The sequence below is a fragment of the Malaclemys terrapin genome, chromosome 14, assembly GCF_027887155.1.
Source record: "Malaclemys terrapin pileata isolate rMalTer1 chromosome 14, rMalTer1.hap1, whole genome shotgun sequence".
Classification (NCBI taxonomy): Eukaryota; Metazoa; Chordata; order Testudines; family Emydidae; genus Malaclemys; species Malaclemys terrapin.
In genome coordinates, this window is record NC_071518.1 from 20,628,958 (window position 1) to 20,646,849 (window position 17,892).

The window sequence follows — 17,892 nt, forward strand, 5'->3', positions numbered from 1 at the left end:
TGTTCGTTAGCTCATGCTGTTGTTCGGTGACCACCTCCAAGTTAATTCTCAGGTCACTGGCAACTCTTTTAAAGAGGTCCTGGAATTTTGCATATTCGTTCGAGGGAGTCGGAGGAAGGGGAAGTAATGCTTCTTCAGGTGCTAGCTCCGGCTCTGTTGGAATAGGAGCAGGGCTAGGTTTATCCTGGACGCATGACTGTGTTGCCAGGCGTCTCGTGTCACTGGCATATTCGTTAGGAGGCGGCGCTGGATCGGTGTTGCGCCTGGTCGAGTGGCCATGGGGCATGTATTCCCGAGGGTATGATGCCCATGGTGTCCAGTATTGCCATGGTGGCGGGTAGGGCATAGGTGGTGCCATCCAGGGGTTCACCCCCCAGGAGGCAGGGTCCTGAGAGTGGGATGAGGTAATTTTCTCATAACCTCTATTGCCCAGGGTCTGGGGCTGGGAGTCATGATATGGAGAAAAAACTCCCTGTGGATCTGTTTCCTCCTCACTGGGGGAAAACTGCTCAGATCCTGACTCAGGCATTGGAGAAGAATATTCATTCATCAGGGGAGACTGCAGGGTAGGTGATACCAGGAGATCTGCTGTCTGGGTAAAGTGAGGTAATGAAGCTCCTGCGGGAGGTGAAAACTGAGCCGGGAGAGGCTGCCGTACAGGAGCATTCCTGCGATCGGGGTTTCTGCCTGTAATCTCTGTATCAGAGTGCACCGCAGGGGTCGGTGCCGCGGTCGGTGCCGGGCGGGCAATATCAGCCTGCCTGGGGTCAGGCATGTTGTGGAATGTCGGCACCGTATCATTCGCGGTGCCGAACGGTGCCGTAATAGAGGCAGGCAACTGGAAGCCTGATGCCTCGGCACCGGAGCCTCGCGCCGCCGCCGGAGCCTCAGGCGGCTTTTGCGCGGTTCCCGAAGAGCCCGGCTCATGAAAGTTGCTGAGGCGAGGGAACACAGGCAAAGAGACCGTTGATCTGCCTGGAGATACTTTGTGCCTCATAGCCTTGTTTGGTGAAGAAGGGTGCCCCTTCTTCGTAGATTTTTTCAGTTTTTTTGAGGCGGGGGGGCTGTGGCGGGCAGCAGAGCCGGCTTCAGCGCCTGGGTCTGAAACTGACCCGATAGACTTTTGGAGGAGGAGCAGTTTAAGTTTAAGCTCCCTGTCCTTCCGTGCCCTGGAGCTGAGTTTACAGCAATGGGCACATTTTGGGGGAATGTGAGCTTCCCCCAAACATTTTATACACTTTGAGTGTCCATCCGATAATGGGATAGCTTCCTTGCACGTAGCACAGCGCTTGAAGCCTGTGGAGCCAGGCATAGCCGCGGCCGACAGAAATTTTTTTTTTTTTTTTAAACAGAGAAACGGGGTAATTAACTACACTAACAGAGAAAACTGACAACAACTAGTTACTAGAGGGTAATTGTAGCAAAAGTGGAGGATTTTCTAATGAGTCTGCTGAGCTCCGTCTCAGGCCGGGGACGGTTGAGAAGGAACTGAGGAGACCGGCCACGCATGCATACTATCAACCTAGATTCACAGCGGGGGGCAGCTTCTGAGCATGCGTGGCCGCTATGAGTACTGCTGCAAAAATCTCCGGGCAAAGGCGCAGGGACGCACCAACACCTGTAGTGGAGCACCCACAGGGACATCTCTCAAAGAAGAACACCTGTTCTCACTTTCTGGTGACATTGTAAACAAGAAGAGGGAAGCGTTATCTCCTGTAAATGTAAACAAACTTGTTTGTCTTAGCGATTGGCAGAAGAAGAAGTAGGACTGAGTAGACTTGTAGGATCTAAAGATTTAATTGTTTTTGAGTGCAGTTACGTAAAAGATCTGCATTTGTAAGTTACACTTTCAAGACAAAGATTGCACAACAGTACTTATATGAGGCGAATTGAAAAATACTATTTATCGTTTTTACAGTGCAAATATTTGTAATAAAAAATATACACAGATTTAAATTACAATATATATGAAAATGTAGAAAAACATCCAAAATATTTAGTAAATTTAAATTGGTATTCTCTTGTTTAACTGTATGGTTAAAACTGCGATTAATCGCGATTAATTTTTTTAATCGCGATTAATTTTTTTTAGTTAATCGTGTGAGTTAACCACAATTAATTGACAGCCCTAGTAAATATCTTGAAATACTGTTTGATTTAATGTCACTGCTGGTTATTTGTGTTGGGGGAAGCTGACTGTATTTTTAAAATTATGTTAAGGGTGTCTAGCGCTCTGGATAGGCATTTCCTCCCCCATGTCTAAATAAATAAAACAGAACACTGAAGAAAAGTTAGAAAATAGGAAGTGAATATTACATACAACTGCAAGTGCAAGGGGAATTTAGGCTAGAACAGGGGTGGCCAACCTGTGGCTCTGGAGCCACATGCGGCTGTTCAGAAGTTAATATGCAGCTCTTTGTATAGGCACCGACTTTGGGGCTGGGGCTACAGGCGCCAACTTTCCAATGTGCCGGGGGCTGCTCACTGCTCAACTTCTGGCTCTGCCACAAACCCTGCCCCCACTCCACCCTTTCCCGCCTCCTCCCGAGTCTGCAGTGCCCTTGCTTCTCCCCCCTCCCCGCCCCAGAGCCTCCTGCACACCATGAAACAGATGACCAGGAAGTGCGGGGAGGGAGGTGCGGGGAGGGAGGGGGAGGCACTGATCAGCAGGGCTGCCGGTGGGTGGGAGGCACTGGGAGTAGGGTGGGGGAGCTGATAGTGGGCTACTGACATAACTGTGGCTCTTTGGCAATATACATTGGTAAATTCTGGCTCCTTCTCAGGCTCAGGGTGGCCACCCCAGGACTAGCAGAATAAAGTTACCCTAACTGAAACTTATAAGTCATAAATAATAATGAAAGACCTTATCTGTAGCGCGTAGCCCCTACAAAGCATAGCTGTAGAAATTTTCAGCAATCCATCTACAGACTTTGTACTATTAAAATCTCAAATTAAACACTGAACATACACATTTTTGCATATATTCTGAAGTTTTCTTCTGTTACCATTTCAAAAATAAGCTTCCCTTGTTATCTTTTCTACATCCTACTATGGTAAAACTATAGAATGTTTTCTTATTTTTGATCAAATAAAATAGATACATGTGCGCACATAACTTGTCAATGTAATGCAAACTGCCACTAAATATAAATTAAAGAATCCCACTAAACAACTTCAACTTGGAAGAACAGCATAATCTCTGGGTTTTTACCTGTTGCACATTTCCATATATGGAAGCTTCTTCCATAGCTGTTATCACAATGTAAGGATCATTCATGAATTCTTTTGTTAAATGTTCTATATGTTTACTCCAATGACTTCCAACAGCAACAATCTGATGTGGTGCCGATTCCCGCTCTTCAATAGTAATTGTTTTCTTGTAATACTCTAATATAGTAAATATCTATAAAACAGGAGTATGAATTTCTTTTTGGCAAATTTTCTTTTGTTCCGTTCTATGACCAGAAAAAGTCAGTGGAAGTAGCATTGATCCAGCAAGAAAGCAAAAGAATTGCTATTCATATATAAGCACCCATACACCTCTTCCCTGTTAGATACTTCCAAAGAAGAGCTATTTTTTATAGTACAAATACTGGGTCAAGCAGCATCTTGAAACAGAGGGGAAAGTGGATATTTAGTATGTAAGAAGAGAGTAAAAAGACAAAATATTACCAGGGAATAATTCTGCCTGGTAATAAGTCCCTCTTCTCTCAGCCTATAAACAGGAATAGGGCTTGTTTACACAATGCTTTAGTCCACACCAAAGGGATGTAAATTCTAGTGCGCAACTAGCATGTCCTGCATTAACTGTCCCATGTGGACCCTGCTGGCATACACAAAAAGTTTCCTAGTGTGTGTTGAGACTACATTAGCACTCACTAGGGGGGACTTTTAGTGTACACCAGCAGGGTCCACATGAAACAGTTAGTGTGCAACACACTAGTGAGCACTCGAATTTACACTCCTCTGGTGCAGACTAATGCACTGTGTACACAAGCCCATAATCAATACAGGTAGCTTACTGTTTGCTGCATCTGTTAAGTGGAAGGCTTACTTTGGTGAGCCACTTGGAGAATCTTGTTAGAAAAAAGGCATCCTTTGATATTACAGGATAAACTATTACTAACACACAAAAATCTGTGGGGAGAGATGAATCCACCCTTTGCAAGTCTCTAGTGCACATGTATTAGCCTGTGAAGTTCATAAAGCTAAGACACCTCTATAATTGGATAACGCCTTACAAACTTTTGGCTGCAGACAACCAGCCTGCTCACATACCTATAGATTACAGTTTAAGTCAAATGGCAATGAAAGTTTTAGGGCCTGTTTTATCTTTGTTGCATCCATCCAAAAATATAACTGCACTTTCTAAAAACCTCTCATATGAATCAGGACAAAAGCAAGTGCTTATTTAATATCCAATTAATGGAAAAAAATTCCTAAGAGAAAACGTACTCCATTCAGAGCACAATAGAGGTAGAACAAGGATTGACTAAAATACTAACAAGTATGCATGCTTAAAAATGTCTAATTTACGGGAGTGGGTGGGGGGTGATACTAGTGTTTAAGAACAGGTTGTTACTGAAAATTTAAAAATTACAATTCTACATGAAAAACTTACCTACTTTTGTTACCGGTACACATTAGCATAACTGAAAGATTAAAGAAAAACATTTATCTCCAATTTATCTGTATATCTGAAAGCTCTTTATAGATAGCCAGCTTCAACATTTCCCCTCAAGTTTATATGGGTCTTTCACAATGAAAAAAGGCAGAGAAAAAGATCTTTAAAATGCAAGTGTCATGAAAGTTGGCAAGAGGTTCAGAGACGTGAAATTATTCCAAATTCATTTGATGAAACTGATTAGACTTCAAGTTGGTGTCCCTTTAAAATTTAAGCAATACTTCTCCCAAGGACTCAAAAGAATAGCTTATCCAAACTTAAGACAAATCCCACTGAAGAAGCAACCGTCAATAAAAGGTCTGCTTCAAAAAGGACAAAAATGATAGCTTCAAAAATGGGAAAGAAGCAGTGTGGCTCTGCTAAACAGCCTATCCTTGAGACACCTTCTAAAACCCTGTTAATAAAAAAGGTATTGCTTATTGAAGAAAAATCTTCATGTCATCTCCCCAGGATCACCAGATAGTGTTTAGCAACAGTGGTAAGTATCTATACCATGGTAGGAATCTGGGTCTCTGATGGTCTCCAGAAGTTATAAAGAGCTGTCCAGGGCAGCATCTCATAGGGCCCTCCTTAGATGAAGAACAAAAAAAGACTATAAGAGGGAGCCTTCAGAGAAAGCTACTGAGAAGAGGATGACCCTGACAGAAGGAACTATTGGCGTCTGGGGAACGTGGAGGCCAGGACAGAGTGGCAAGTGATACTCCAGAAGGATCTGAAAAACCCAAAGACATGGGTCAGCAAACATAGAAGTTCTAGTAGGGAGATAGTTAATAGTGGACAAGTACAAGTAATTAGCAAGGTGGAGGGAGCCACCCGGAGGCTAGACAAGAGAGTGCATATGCAATATCACAGTGGTGAAGTAAGGGGAGCTTGTGGCATGCTGCTACCACAGGAAAACAACCCGCACAGGAGACAAAACAGGCCAGTGCTGAACCAACCTGGAATTTGAGACAGGAAAAAAGCATGTCCATATAATTCAGTGCTTTTTTAGGGAGCAGGGACAGCTTGGGACCCTTCACTTTCACTTGACTAAACTTTGACGTTTAAACTGGTGCAGAGACATTCAATACAATTCACTATATGAAACACTTATAATGCTACAGTGTAAAAAAGAGGTGAAATTCCCCAAGTGTTATCACTCCCAATTTCCATCAAGACCATGATGCCTTGAGTAGAAAAAAATGCTTCTGAGTAGCCAAGGTTTGTCAACATTTTATTAGAATAATAAAGATACTCAGGGAAAAAGTCTATCCTCCACTCTGGCAGTACAGAACAATAATGTAGCCCTGGTGACATCTCAGAATCAGGAAAATACAAGGGTGGCATACCTTTTTTCCCCACCACATATTGTGGCAATATCTTTTTTGATATGAGGTATCGAATACTGCACACAATATTCTGAGGCCATACCGGGCATTATAAACTTTTAATATTCTCCATCCACTTCTCTATGGAAATAACACTTTCTTTGCTTTCTTCAACTGCATTCAATTGACTGAGCTGTCAACAATGATGCCCAAGTCAGTCAACTGCCAGCAGTGGCAGTTTGAATAGAAAATAAGGGAAAGTTCATGTCCAACAGACAGTACTTCAGAAGACCAGAAAGTTCTAACCTGTCCCACATTAAGATCCAAACCAAAAGTGGAAATTATGTGATGGTATTTTTAAAGGACAAACTTATGAAGTCTAAAAATATATAGAACAATTTTAATAGTAGGCAAAGGCAATCCCAATTGTCTTTGATACATAGAATCCACTAAGGATACCTTGCTTGCACATCTGTAATTAGGTACCAAAAAAGTCTATGTGCAGAAAACTCAAGAATTGGCTAAGATGCGCTTAAAGCTATTTTCTTTCTTGAATCTCTCTACCATCTTTCTGTCAGAGACCTTTTAAAGATACACTGCCTTCCACTTCCATTGAAAACTTCTGACTAAAGAAGCCTCAGTCACCGCAGGACCTAAGCAGGGAAATGACCTCCTGGCCTCATAGCACTTTCTGGTAACCTATCCTTAAAGAGAGATTAGCATCTGGGTACTACGAGAACTCCATAATTCCCTCAATAGAAAGATAGGAAGACAGGCTCACACCCCACAAGAGTCTCTTTCTGGAGATCCTGTTTTGTTGAGCAAGAACAATTGTCCAATATTGCCAGTTCCAAAGAAAAACTTTAAGGTTAAGTCCGCTCATAGGAAGTTAAAAAGGCTCCTCTGCCTGGAAAACACTTCCCCTCCTATAAAGAGCTGGAGAAAAAAAACCATGCACATTGACAGGGTACAAGGAAAGAATTAAGGAAAGAATTAAGCTAGAAGACTCTTGAGTTTTACACCGTTAAGTTCTTGATAGCTAGCTAGCCTTTGTCTACCCTTAGCTGACAGAAGAGGGGACTCATACTTTTTTGGAGGATACTGGAGTGGGAGAAAGTTGAGAGGTATAAGACGCAACAATTAAGTCCCCTGAAACTGGAATTCTGAAAGGGGGTAGAAAACAGGGACTCGTCTACATGTCTTTCAGAAAGCAAAAACATGTTTAGGTTTCCTAACTGAGATTTTGGACCTCCTTAATTTGGTATGTGGTAACGTCTGATTGAACTCATTTCTGCCTTGTATGCCATGAAGACTGAGGGGCCCGCCAGTCATAATCAAAGAAAAGACCTCAATGGAACAGTTACCGGAGAGGGGTCCTTGTAGCAGGAATGAAAGTCATCTACTTAAGATGACATCATGCTAGTCCCATAAATTAGGTATTTCCTTTTCTACTCTTCAGAGTCAGTAGCCACCACACTGAAAAAGCAGCTGATCTTTGGAGAAGTGGAGGGTCTCCCATAACTCTTCTGAGAGTAGTGAGGAACAGCAAGAATAAGGTGGAAGGGAAAGAGAAGGGAGAGAGGTGTGGGGAGAAACCCACGTAAGCGTTTGCTTTATCTGAAAAAGAAACCCATTGTTCAAGATTGGTGGAGATTTAGCAGCAAAAGCAGTTTGGGTTTTGTTTCTTTCTTTTAAACCATGTAATATGTCTTCACATCCAGGGGCTGTCTTTTTTTAAATTCATGCCACACTTAGGCATTACATCACGGGCTATAATTTTTCTTTTTATACAAATTTCATATTTATACACTGTCCTCCACCCCCTTTAAAGGCTTTTAAGTTGTATATTACTGAAGTAGTGTATTATCTGAATGTATACCATACTCACTTGTTTGCTAGCTTCAGAGAACAAGTTATCAACCTCATCAAAAACAAGATGACAGAGTCTAAGAAAGAATAAGCTATGGTGTTCAAGCAGTCTCAAAAGGCTGTGTGGTGTAGTTACAATCACTTCACCTATATTTTAGAAGAAAAGAGTTAACATTCATCTTTGATTTGTAATGTTTTCTATTTTCACAAATACTATATTAATACAATTAAAACATTACTGTAATCATAACATTGGGGCATTTTGTTTGAGATTAATAGCAATTATTAATCTTTTCAAACCATTTTTATATAGTCCATGGTCTCAATCTTTGGCTCCTGGTCTGGCAGGACAAAATGGCTGAAAAATTATCCTAAAGAATCCTGCCCCCTGTTGAAGGGCAATTCTTGGGTGATGTAAAGCCACAATAGGTGACCCTATGCCACCCACTCCCTCTCCCCACCTCAGGTGCATGTCAGGAATGGAGTGATGGGAGGGATGTGGTGGGAATGCAACAACCAAAGTAACTAAGAGCAGTATGCCAGGAAAAAGAGTTATTTACATATATCCGTGCTGTTAGTGTTGAGACATGGATGCAGACACGTATTCCACTTAAGTGTGTCCAGTGAATCAAAGCAGGGAACTTTACTTAGCAGTACCCATCAAAGCAATGTTCATGCCCCCTGGCCTGAGTAGCCCCTCCATGACTATATACGGGGGTGGTGCCCCGACCCTCCTCACTACCTTCACATTGGAACCCAAGGCTGGAAATTCTGATGCAGAAGGGAGAAAGGGTGAATTGTGAAATACACATCTGCACCCACATCTCAAAAAACAGTAACAGTACCAGTAAGTAACTGTTTTTTCCTCTAAGTTGTTGCAGATGTGAATTCCACTCAGGTGAAACACAAGCAGTAGTGAGACTCTGAGCTCCACTTTCTATTTGAACAATATCTGCAGAACTGACTTCCCCAGATTTGCATCCAACCTAGATGCCATGGTCATCACATAATGTTTGGCAAACATATACATGGAAGATTATGTAGCAGCCTGCAAATGTCCAAAATTGAAATACTGCTGAAGAAAGCTATCAATGTTGCTTGAGCCCTTGTGGAATGAGCCCATAGTCTGTGGGGGAGTGGTTTGAGCCACTTCATAAGCATGGTAACGCAGAAAGTAATCCATCTGGAAATCATGTCAGACACCATCTGACCTTTCATCTGATCCTTGTAAGAGACCAAAAGCCAAGGTAAGAAACCAAATTATATAGTTCTTTCCAGACAGAACACCAAGCACCCTCTCACATCCAACATATGAAGCTGCTGTTCAACTGCATTCAAGTGTGGCTTAGGAAAGAATACAGGTAATAATTTGGTTAAGGTGAACCTGCGAAAGTACTTTGGATGAAAAAAAACAGTCACCTTTGTGACTGTTGTTCTTCGAGATGTGTTGCTCATATCCATTCCAATTAGGTGTGTGCGTGCGCCACGTGCACGAACATTGGAGAAATTTTCTACCCTAGCAACACCCAGTGGGTTGGCTGTGGAGCCCCCTGGAGTGGCGCCTTCATAGCGCTGGATATATACCCCATTCGACCCAGCGCCCCCTCAGTTCCTTCTTGCCGGCTACTCCGACAGTGGGGAAGGGGGGCGGGTTTGGAATGGATATAAGCAACACATCTCGAAGAACAGTCACAAAGGTGAGTAACCGTTTTTTCTTCTTCGAGTGCTTGCTCATATCGATTCCAATTAGGTGACTACCAAGCCTTACCTAGGCGGTGGGGTCGGAGTGAGACATCGCTGTGTGCAAAACCACTGAACCGAATGCAGCATCGTCTCTGGACTGCTGTACCAGCGCATACTGAGCAGCAAAGGTGTGGACCGATGACCAAACTGCAGCTCTACAAATGTCCTGGATCAGGACTTGAACCAGGAAGGCAGTCGAGGAGGCTTGGGCCCTCGTGGAGTGGGCGGTGAGGCGTGGCGCTGGGACACCAGCCAGGTCGTAGCAAGCACGAATGCAGGACGTGATCCAACAGGAGAGACGTTGGGAGGAGACCGGTAGGCCTTTCAGCCGGTCGGCTACTGCAACGAAGAATTGAGTCTTTCGAAATGGTTTCGTACGCTCAATATACAAAGCAAGGGCCCTGCGCACGTCCAAGGAGTGCATACGCTGGTCTTGGCGCATGGCGTGTGGCTTAGGATGGAAGACCGGGAGGAATATATCCTGGTTCACATGAAAAGCTGATACAACCTTGGGAAGGAAGGCAGGGTGGGGGCAAAGCTGCACCTTGTCTTCGTGGAAGACTGTGTACGGAGGCTCATATGTGAGGGCCTTGAGTTCAGAAACACGCTTGCTGAAGTGATGGCTACAAGGAAGACTGTCTTTCAAGATAGGTAAAGGAGCGAGCAGGTAGCCAATGGCTCGAATGGGGGTACTGTGAGCTTGGAGAGAACCAGGTTAAGATCCCACGCCAGAACGGGTTGGTGTTGCTGTGGGTAAAGGCGGTCTAAGCCCTTGAGGAATCTGACAACCATCGGGTTAGAGAAGACCGAGGAAGCGTGTTCTCCTGGGTGGAACGCCGATATAGCGGCCAGGTGAATCCTGACTGAAGATATCGCCAAGCCCTGCTGTCTCAAGGACAGGAGATACTCAAGTATAAGAGGAATAGACGCCTACAAGGGGGGCATGGCTCGCTGGACGCACCAACAGGAGAACCGCTTCCACTTGGCTAAGTAAGTGGTCCGTGTAGAGGGCTTTCTACTTCCCATTAGAATCTGTTGCATGGGATGTGAGCATTGTAGCTCTGTTCGATTCAGCTATGGAGCATCCACGCTGTAAGGTGGAGCGATTGCAGGTTGGGGTGACACAATCAGCCGTGGTCCTGGGAGATCAAGTCTGGGCATAACGGAAGCGTGATCGGAGTTTGAACCGATAGCTCCAGAAGCGTGGTGTATCAGTGCTGTCTTGGCCAAGCTGGAGTGACTAGAATCACACGTGCCTGGTCTCTGCGTAGTTTGAACAGTACCCTGTGGACCAGTGGGAATGGAGGGAAAGCGTAGAACGGCTGGTCTTTCCACGTTAGAAGGAAAGCGTCCGACAGGGAGCCCAGAGACTGCCCTTGTAGGGAGCAGAACACATGGCACTTCCTGTTGGCTCGTGATGCGAACAGGTCTACCTGGGGAAATCCCCACCTCTAGAAGATGGAATAGATTATGTCCGGGCGAATCAACCACTCGGGCGTCTGGAAGGATCTGCTGAGACGGTCCGCCAGAGTGTTCTGGACTCCAAGGAGGAACGATGCCATGAGATGTATCGAGTGGGCAATGCAGAAGTCCCACAGGCGAATGGCCTCTTGGCATAGGGTAGACGACCGGGATCCTCCTTGCTTGTTGATGTAGAACATGGCCATGGTGTTGTCTGTGAGGACTAACACGCAGCAGCCATGCAGGAGACCGAGAAATGCCTGACAGGCTAGGCGCCCCGCCATCAGCTCTCGAATATTGATGTGCAGAGCTAGTTGGGATGCGGTCCACAGGCCTTGGGTATGGTGCTCCCCAAGGTGAGCGCCCCCTAGAAATGAGGCGTCCGTGACCAGGTGCAGGGAGGGTTGTGGGGCGTGAAACGGCACTCCTGCACAAACCACCTTGTGATCCAGCCACCAGGTGAGAGGTCAAGACCGAGTGCGGAATCGTGACCACCATGTTCAGGCTGTCCCAAGAAGGGCGGTACACCGAGGACACCCAGGCCTGAAGTTGACAAAGCCGAAGTCTGGCATGCCTGGTTACGCAAGTACAAGAGGCCATGTGACCCAACAGACCGAGGCACGTCCTTACAGTGGTAATCGGGAAGGCCTGGAGTCCGTGGATGATGTTCGCGATGGTGTGAAACAGAGTGCCTGGCAGAAGAGCTCGGGCGAGTGTGGAGTCTAAGACTGCCCCGATAAACTCTATTCTCTAGATCGGCTCCAGAGTGGACTTCTCTTTGTTGAGTAGAATGCCTAAGTCGTGGAATGTTTGTAGTATTATCTGTACGTGCGCCTGAACCTGCTCTCTGTGCGGCCGCGGACCAGCCAGTCATCTAGATACGGGAAAACCTGTATCCTTTGTCGCCGAAGGTATGCTGCCACGACGGCCATACATTTGGTGAACACTCTCGGAGCCGCGGACAGTCCAAAGGGAAGGACGACAAATTGGTAGTGTACCTTGTTTACTACAAAACGAAGGAAGCGCCTGTGAGAGGGGTAGATCGCTGTATGAAAATATGCGTCCTTCATGTCGAGGGCGACGTACCAGTCCCCAGGATCCAGGGAAGGGATGATGGTCCCCAAGGAGACCATGCGGAACTTCAACTTTACTATGAATTTGTTGAGTCCACGTAAGTCTAAAATGGGTTGCAGACCCCCTTTTGCTTTGGGGATCACGAAGTAGCCGGAGTAAAACCCCTTGCCCCTTAACTCTGGGGGAACCTCCTCTATGGCCCCCATAGAAAGGAGCCCAAAAACCTTCTGTATAAGGAGATGCACGTGAGAAGGGTCCCTGAAGAGGAATGGGGAGGGGTGGGAGGGGGGAAACGAAGAAAACTGGAGGGCGTATCCCCTCTCCACTGTGCGAAGGACCCAACAGTCCGAAGTTATAAGGGACCAAGCACGGTTGAAACGGGAGAGGCAATCCCAAAATAAATGAGATGGATCCTGGGTAGTGGCTGGTGCGTCGTCCTCGGGCGCAGCTTCAAAAGTTTTGCCTAGGTCCTGAAGGTGGCCTAGGGGGGCCCTGGTTCTGATCGGGTTGGGGTCCCAGTCGGCCTCCGTCTACCACCTCGTCCCCGCCTTCTGGGGAAGTCCTGTCTCGGACAAGGAGGAGGAGGGTAGAACCTTTGTGGCTGTGGCCTAAAGGGCCTGCGTTGAGGTCCTGGGACATGCATCTCCAGGGAGCGCATGATGGTTCTCGAGTCTTTGAGGCTCTGTAACCTAGAGTCCATCTTGTCCGAGAACAAGCCTTGGCCCTCCAACGGCAGATCCTGCAGGGTCTGCTGCAGTTCTGGCAGTAACCCCGAAACCTGGAGCCAGGAGACACGTCGCATGGCTATCCCAGACGCTAGAGTCCTGGCGGCTGAGTCCGCAATGTCGAGGGAGGCCTGTAAGGAGGTTCTAGCCACCTTTTTGCCCTCCTCCACCAGGGCCCCAAACTCCTCCCTTGAGTCCTGGGGAACCAACTTTTTGAATTTACCCATGGAAACCCATGAGTTATAATTGTACCGACTTAAGAGCGCCTGTTGGTTTGCGGCCCTGAGCTGCAGACCCCCCGCTGAATAAACCTCGCGTCCAAACATATCAAAGCGCTTAGCGTCCTTTGATTTGGGCGCTGCCGCCTGCTGGCCATGGCGCTCTCTGGTGTTCACTGATGAGACTACCAGTGAACATGGTGGGGGATGCGTGTAAAGGTACTCATAGTCTTTAGAGGGCACAAAGTACTTCCTCTATACCCCTCTGGCAGTTGGAGGGATGGAGGCCGGGGTTTGCCATAGGGCCGTAGCGTTAGCCTGAATTGTTCGGATAATGGGCAATGCCACCCGCGTTGGGGCATCAGATGAAAGGATGCTCACCACCGGGTCCTCCACCTCCACTATCTGCTCGGCATGTAGGTCCGTATTTCTTGCCACCCTACGTAACAAGTCTTGGTGGGCACGAAGATCTAGGAGGTGGGCCTGAGGGTGTTGTACCCGCCACTGCCTCATCTGGGGAAGATGAGGAGGATGCCTCAGGGGGTAAGGGATCTGTGTGAGGATCCGGCTCCAAGGGACTTGGAGGTGCAGGATCCCCTGCACCCAGGTCTGGTTCCTGCGTGGGCGTCGGGGCCGGAGCCTCCATACCCCCTGGGGGAGGACGGGAGATGATGGCCTCAGGAACCCTGGGCTCAGAGTGAGCCGAGCGAGAGGCCGCTAGTGGAGCCCCTTGAGCCTGGTGATACACCCAAGGGGTCCAGAAAGACCAATGCGAATGGTCTTGTCGAAGGTTGTCTGCCCCCTCCTGCCAATGACCCAAGTCATCTGTGGCTTGACCTTGAGCAGGGTACGTTGAACGGGGAGCACTTTCAGAAGAGTGAGATGCCGATCTCGAGGGCCAGGGCGGTGCTGAGCGTGGGTGCAGGGAAACGTCCTGGTACGGTGCCGAGCAGTGCCGATCAATCGGTGAGTGGTCTCTGCATGGTGCCGGTGAACGATACCGGGATCGAGAATGGTGCCAATATGCATGTCGGTACCGGGATCCGGATCTGGACGACGAAGACCATCTGTAACCTCGGTGCCGGGAGCGGCCTCGGGAATGGGAGCAGCGCTCATACCAGTACCGAGAGCTGCGCCTTGACTCCGACCGGTACCGATGCTCAGATCGGTGCCGAGAAGAAGACCGGTGCCGCGAGGTAGATCTGTGCCGCGAGTACAACCGGCGCAGAGATGGAGATCGGTACCGGGAGCGGTGCCGCGAGTCCACGCCCGGAGAAGGCGGCCGTATCAGGGTAGGCTTGCCCCTGGACTGTACCGTACGAAAGGCATGCGGTGCCGTGGGTTGAGAAGGCGCCGGCTCCGTGAGGGCGATGAGGTCTCTCGCCGTGGCAAAAGTCTCCGGTGTAGAAGGGAGACAGGGCTCCACCACCTGACGAGGCGGTGAGCCAGTCCGCACCGGACTCAACGGCTGTACACCCGGCGCCGGAGTCAACGGTGCTGATGATACTTGCACCCTCTGGCGTTCGGAAGCCGGGCGTGGCTCTACCACCGGTGCGGGGGTAGCCGGTGCCTGTTGGACGGCAGCGTCCTGAGTTTTACGGGGCCTTTTACGTCCCAGAGACAGGGACCGGCGCCAAGGGGCTTGCGGCGGACGCGGTGCCGAGGGAGGACGGTGCCGTGGCGCCTTTTCCGCGTCTGCCCGCGGTGCAGTACCGGAAGGAGCCACTGGGGCACTATGCACCGAGGCACTCGATGCCGAAATCTGGCGCGCTGAAGGAGGATCCGGGCTAAGTGCTGCTTCCATGAGGAGCTGCTTAAGCCTGAAGTCCCGCTCCTTTTTCGTCCTTGGCCTGAAAGCCTTGCAAATCTTGCACTTGTCCGTTTGGTGAGACTCCCCTAAGCACTTCAGACAAGAGTCATGGGGGGTCTCCCGTTGGCATAGGCCTAGCACATGTTGCGCACGGCTTAAAGCCGGGAGGCTTGGGCATAAGCCCGGCTGTGCGCTGGGGGGGAAAAGAGGGGAATAAAGGCCCCTTAACCCCCGCTAACTACGAAAAACTATTTATAACTATTAACAACAACAACAACTACTAATCTAAAAAACACAATTAACTATCTACAAGAAGCAACGGGTAAAGCTAGGGAGAGTGGATAACAGCTATGCCGCGCTCCACAGTTCCAACGACCGTCACGGGCGGTAAGAAGGAACTGAGGGGGCGCTGGGTCAGCTGGGGTATATATCCAGAGCCAGGAAGGCGCCACTCCAGGGGGCTCCACAGCCGACCCACTGGGTGTTGCTAGAGTAGAAAATTTCTCCGACGATCGTGCACGCGGCGCGCGCACACCTAATTGGAATCGATATGCGCAAGCACTCGAAGAAGAATTTCAGATGTGGCCTCAAGATCACTTTGCCTCTGAAGAACTGCGTACATGGCGGCCCTGCCAGAAGTGCTTACATTTTGCTAACTCTCCTTTCAAAAGTTATAGCAATAAGAAAGGCAGTTTGCTGGAAAAGCAGAGACAATGAGCAAGTTGGTATTGGCTCAAAAGGAGGACCTTTGAGGTCAGTCAGCACAGTATTAAGGTCCCACAATTGGACCGCTTTCTTTATAGATGGAAACAGGTAGACAATCTACCTGAGAAATCATTACCATGGGAGTTTGAGAACACTGGCCTCCCTTGGAACATGGAGATCAGTCACTAGGAGCCAAACCCAAGGACTTCAAATGTAATAATCCACAATGTCCTGAACATGAGCTAACATCAGTTGAATATCAATATACTTTAAATATTGACTAGACGAAAATGCTTCCACTTGGCCAAATAGATAGTCCTAGTAGATTATCTTCTACTATTTAGCAGGACCTTCTGAACTGCTTCCTAGCATTGCCCTTTCTAATCGTGTAGCACATATCATCCATGCCATAAGGTGAATCAATGATCAATCTGGCTGTGGTGCTGAGTCAATAGTTCAGGAGGGATAGGAAAAGATTTGGGAGATCAGACAGACAGGCTGAGAAAGTCAGAGAATTAATGTTATTTTGACCAAACGAGCACAATGAGAATCAGTTTGGCATAATTCAGCTTCATTTCGAGGATAATCTGAGGGATGAGGGGGAATAGGAAGAAAAGCATCTATCAAGCATACATCCTCAATTCAGATGGAAAGCAATGGTTAACAACTCTGGACTGAATCCTGCTCGAGAACAGAACTGCCAATACTTCTGATTGTTGCAAATGAGTTGACCAACAGGATGCCTCATTCCCTGACAATGCTGTTCTTCAGAAATCTCTCATGGTCCTACTCAGATCATCCACCAACTAGTTCTGAGACTCAGGTAAGCAAGAGGCTGTGTATATCTTCTTTGAGGCAAAGAGAGCAAAGCTTCATTAATTCCTGCCAAAGCTGGCTGGAGAAGGCTCCTCCTTGTTTGTTCACATTATACATTGCAGTGGTATTGTTGGTAAGAATGTGTACTGCTGGATCCCCAATCTGGTCCCGACAGCCTCGGCAGGAACTGAAAATAGCGCGAAACTCCAGTATATTGATGTGAGAAGCAGCCTCTTGTTCCAACCACAAACCCTGAATCTTTAATGTCCCTAGATATGCTCCCCAGCCTATTGTGGTGGCATCATTGACTACACTCCTGGTTGGCAGAGGTCAGGCAAAGAGAACGCCCTGACATCATTGCTATTTTCTGCCCACCAGTGTAGAGAATCCAGTGTCTCGGGAGGTACTCAGACAAGCCTGTCAATGATTGGCAATTGAGTGATAGATCACCTAAATTATGACTGCAGAGGACAAAGATGTAATCTTGCATGCTAAACCATGTAAGTGCATGTGGCCATAACTTGAGGTACACATGGACCATGGTTGAAGGATGAGATTTGAGAGCCAGACAAAAACGAACTATCTAGAATCACTTGCGTGGGAGAAAGGCCCTCAAATTTGTAGAGTCTAGTAGAACCCCAATGCACTCCATTTTTTGAGCTGGAATCAATGTTGACTTTATTTTGTTCAAAATCAACTCTAGCTGTTTGAAGAGGTGTAGTGTGACACACACCTGACTGAGAACTACTTGTTCAGACCTGTCCCTCACCAGCCAATTGTGCAGGTACAGGAAGATATGAATCTCTTTCCCCTGGAGATAGGCTGGTACCACTGTCATATTTGTTAAAGATGCACGTGGCCAATGACAAGCCAAAGAGAAGAACTGTATACTGATAATGTTGACTTCCTGTGGCTTCCTGTTCACTTCCTGTGGCTTAAGAAAATAGCCACCTAGAAGAAGGTGTCCTGGAGATTGATGGCACCAAACCAGTTGCTGTGATTCAAGGCCCAAAGATTTAAGGCCCAAGATGACCATGCATATGAGGAGACCACTAAGAGCAAGAATAGGCCTCACCCCTCTCAGGGACGTAGGGGATCAGGAAGTACTGGGAGGCCCTTTCCCTGACGCTGCAGGGAGACCTCCTCGACAGCCCCCAATGAACACAGAGTCTGAACATGCTTAAGGAGCAGTGACTCATGAGAGAAGTCCCAGAAAAGAGCTGGGATGGATGGATAGGAATTGAATGGCATAACCCAATCACAAAGTGTGTAGGACCAATTGTCTGAGGTTATTCAGTCCCAAGCACTGTGGATGTGGGGACAGCCTGTCCCCACAGGGAAGGGAGAGTCAATGTGACTGTTTGCCAGATGAAGGACAAGCTGGCTGGTTAAAGCCCACACCAAAAGGCCTTCTCCTGACAACTTATGTTTTCTCTTGGAAAAGTCGTGTTGCCTTCAGGCTAAGAAGGCTGTTTGAAAT

General features: G+C 47.5%; 1 protein-coding gene across 1 annotated transcript in view; it reads right to left on the reverse strand.

Annotated features, from left to right (window-relative positions):
- Positions 1 to 17,892, reverse strand: part of TDRD12 (tudor domain containing 12) — a 139,085-nt gene that overhangs the window by 82,513 nt on the left and 38,680 nt on the right. The window contains exons 14-15 of the mRNA XM_054048563.1: positions 7,880 to 8,007; positions 3,212 to 3,403 (exon numbers count right to left, since the gene is read on the reverse strand). Coding sequence (XP_053904538.1) covers positions 3,212 to 3,403; positions 7,880 to 8,007 — 320 coding nt within the window. The remainder of the gene's footprint in view (positions 1 to 3,211; positions 3,404 to 7,879; positions 8,008 to 17,892) is intronic.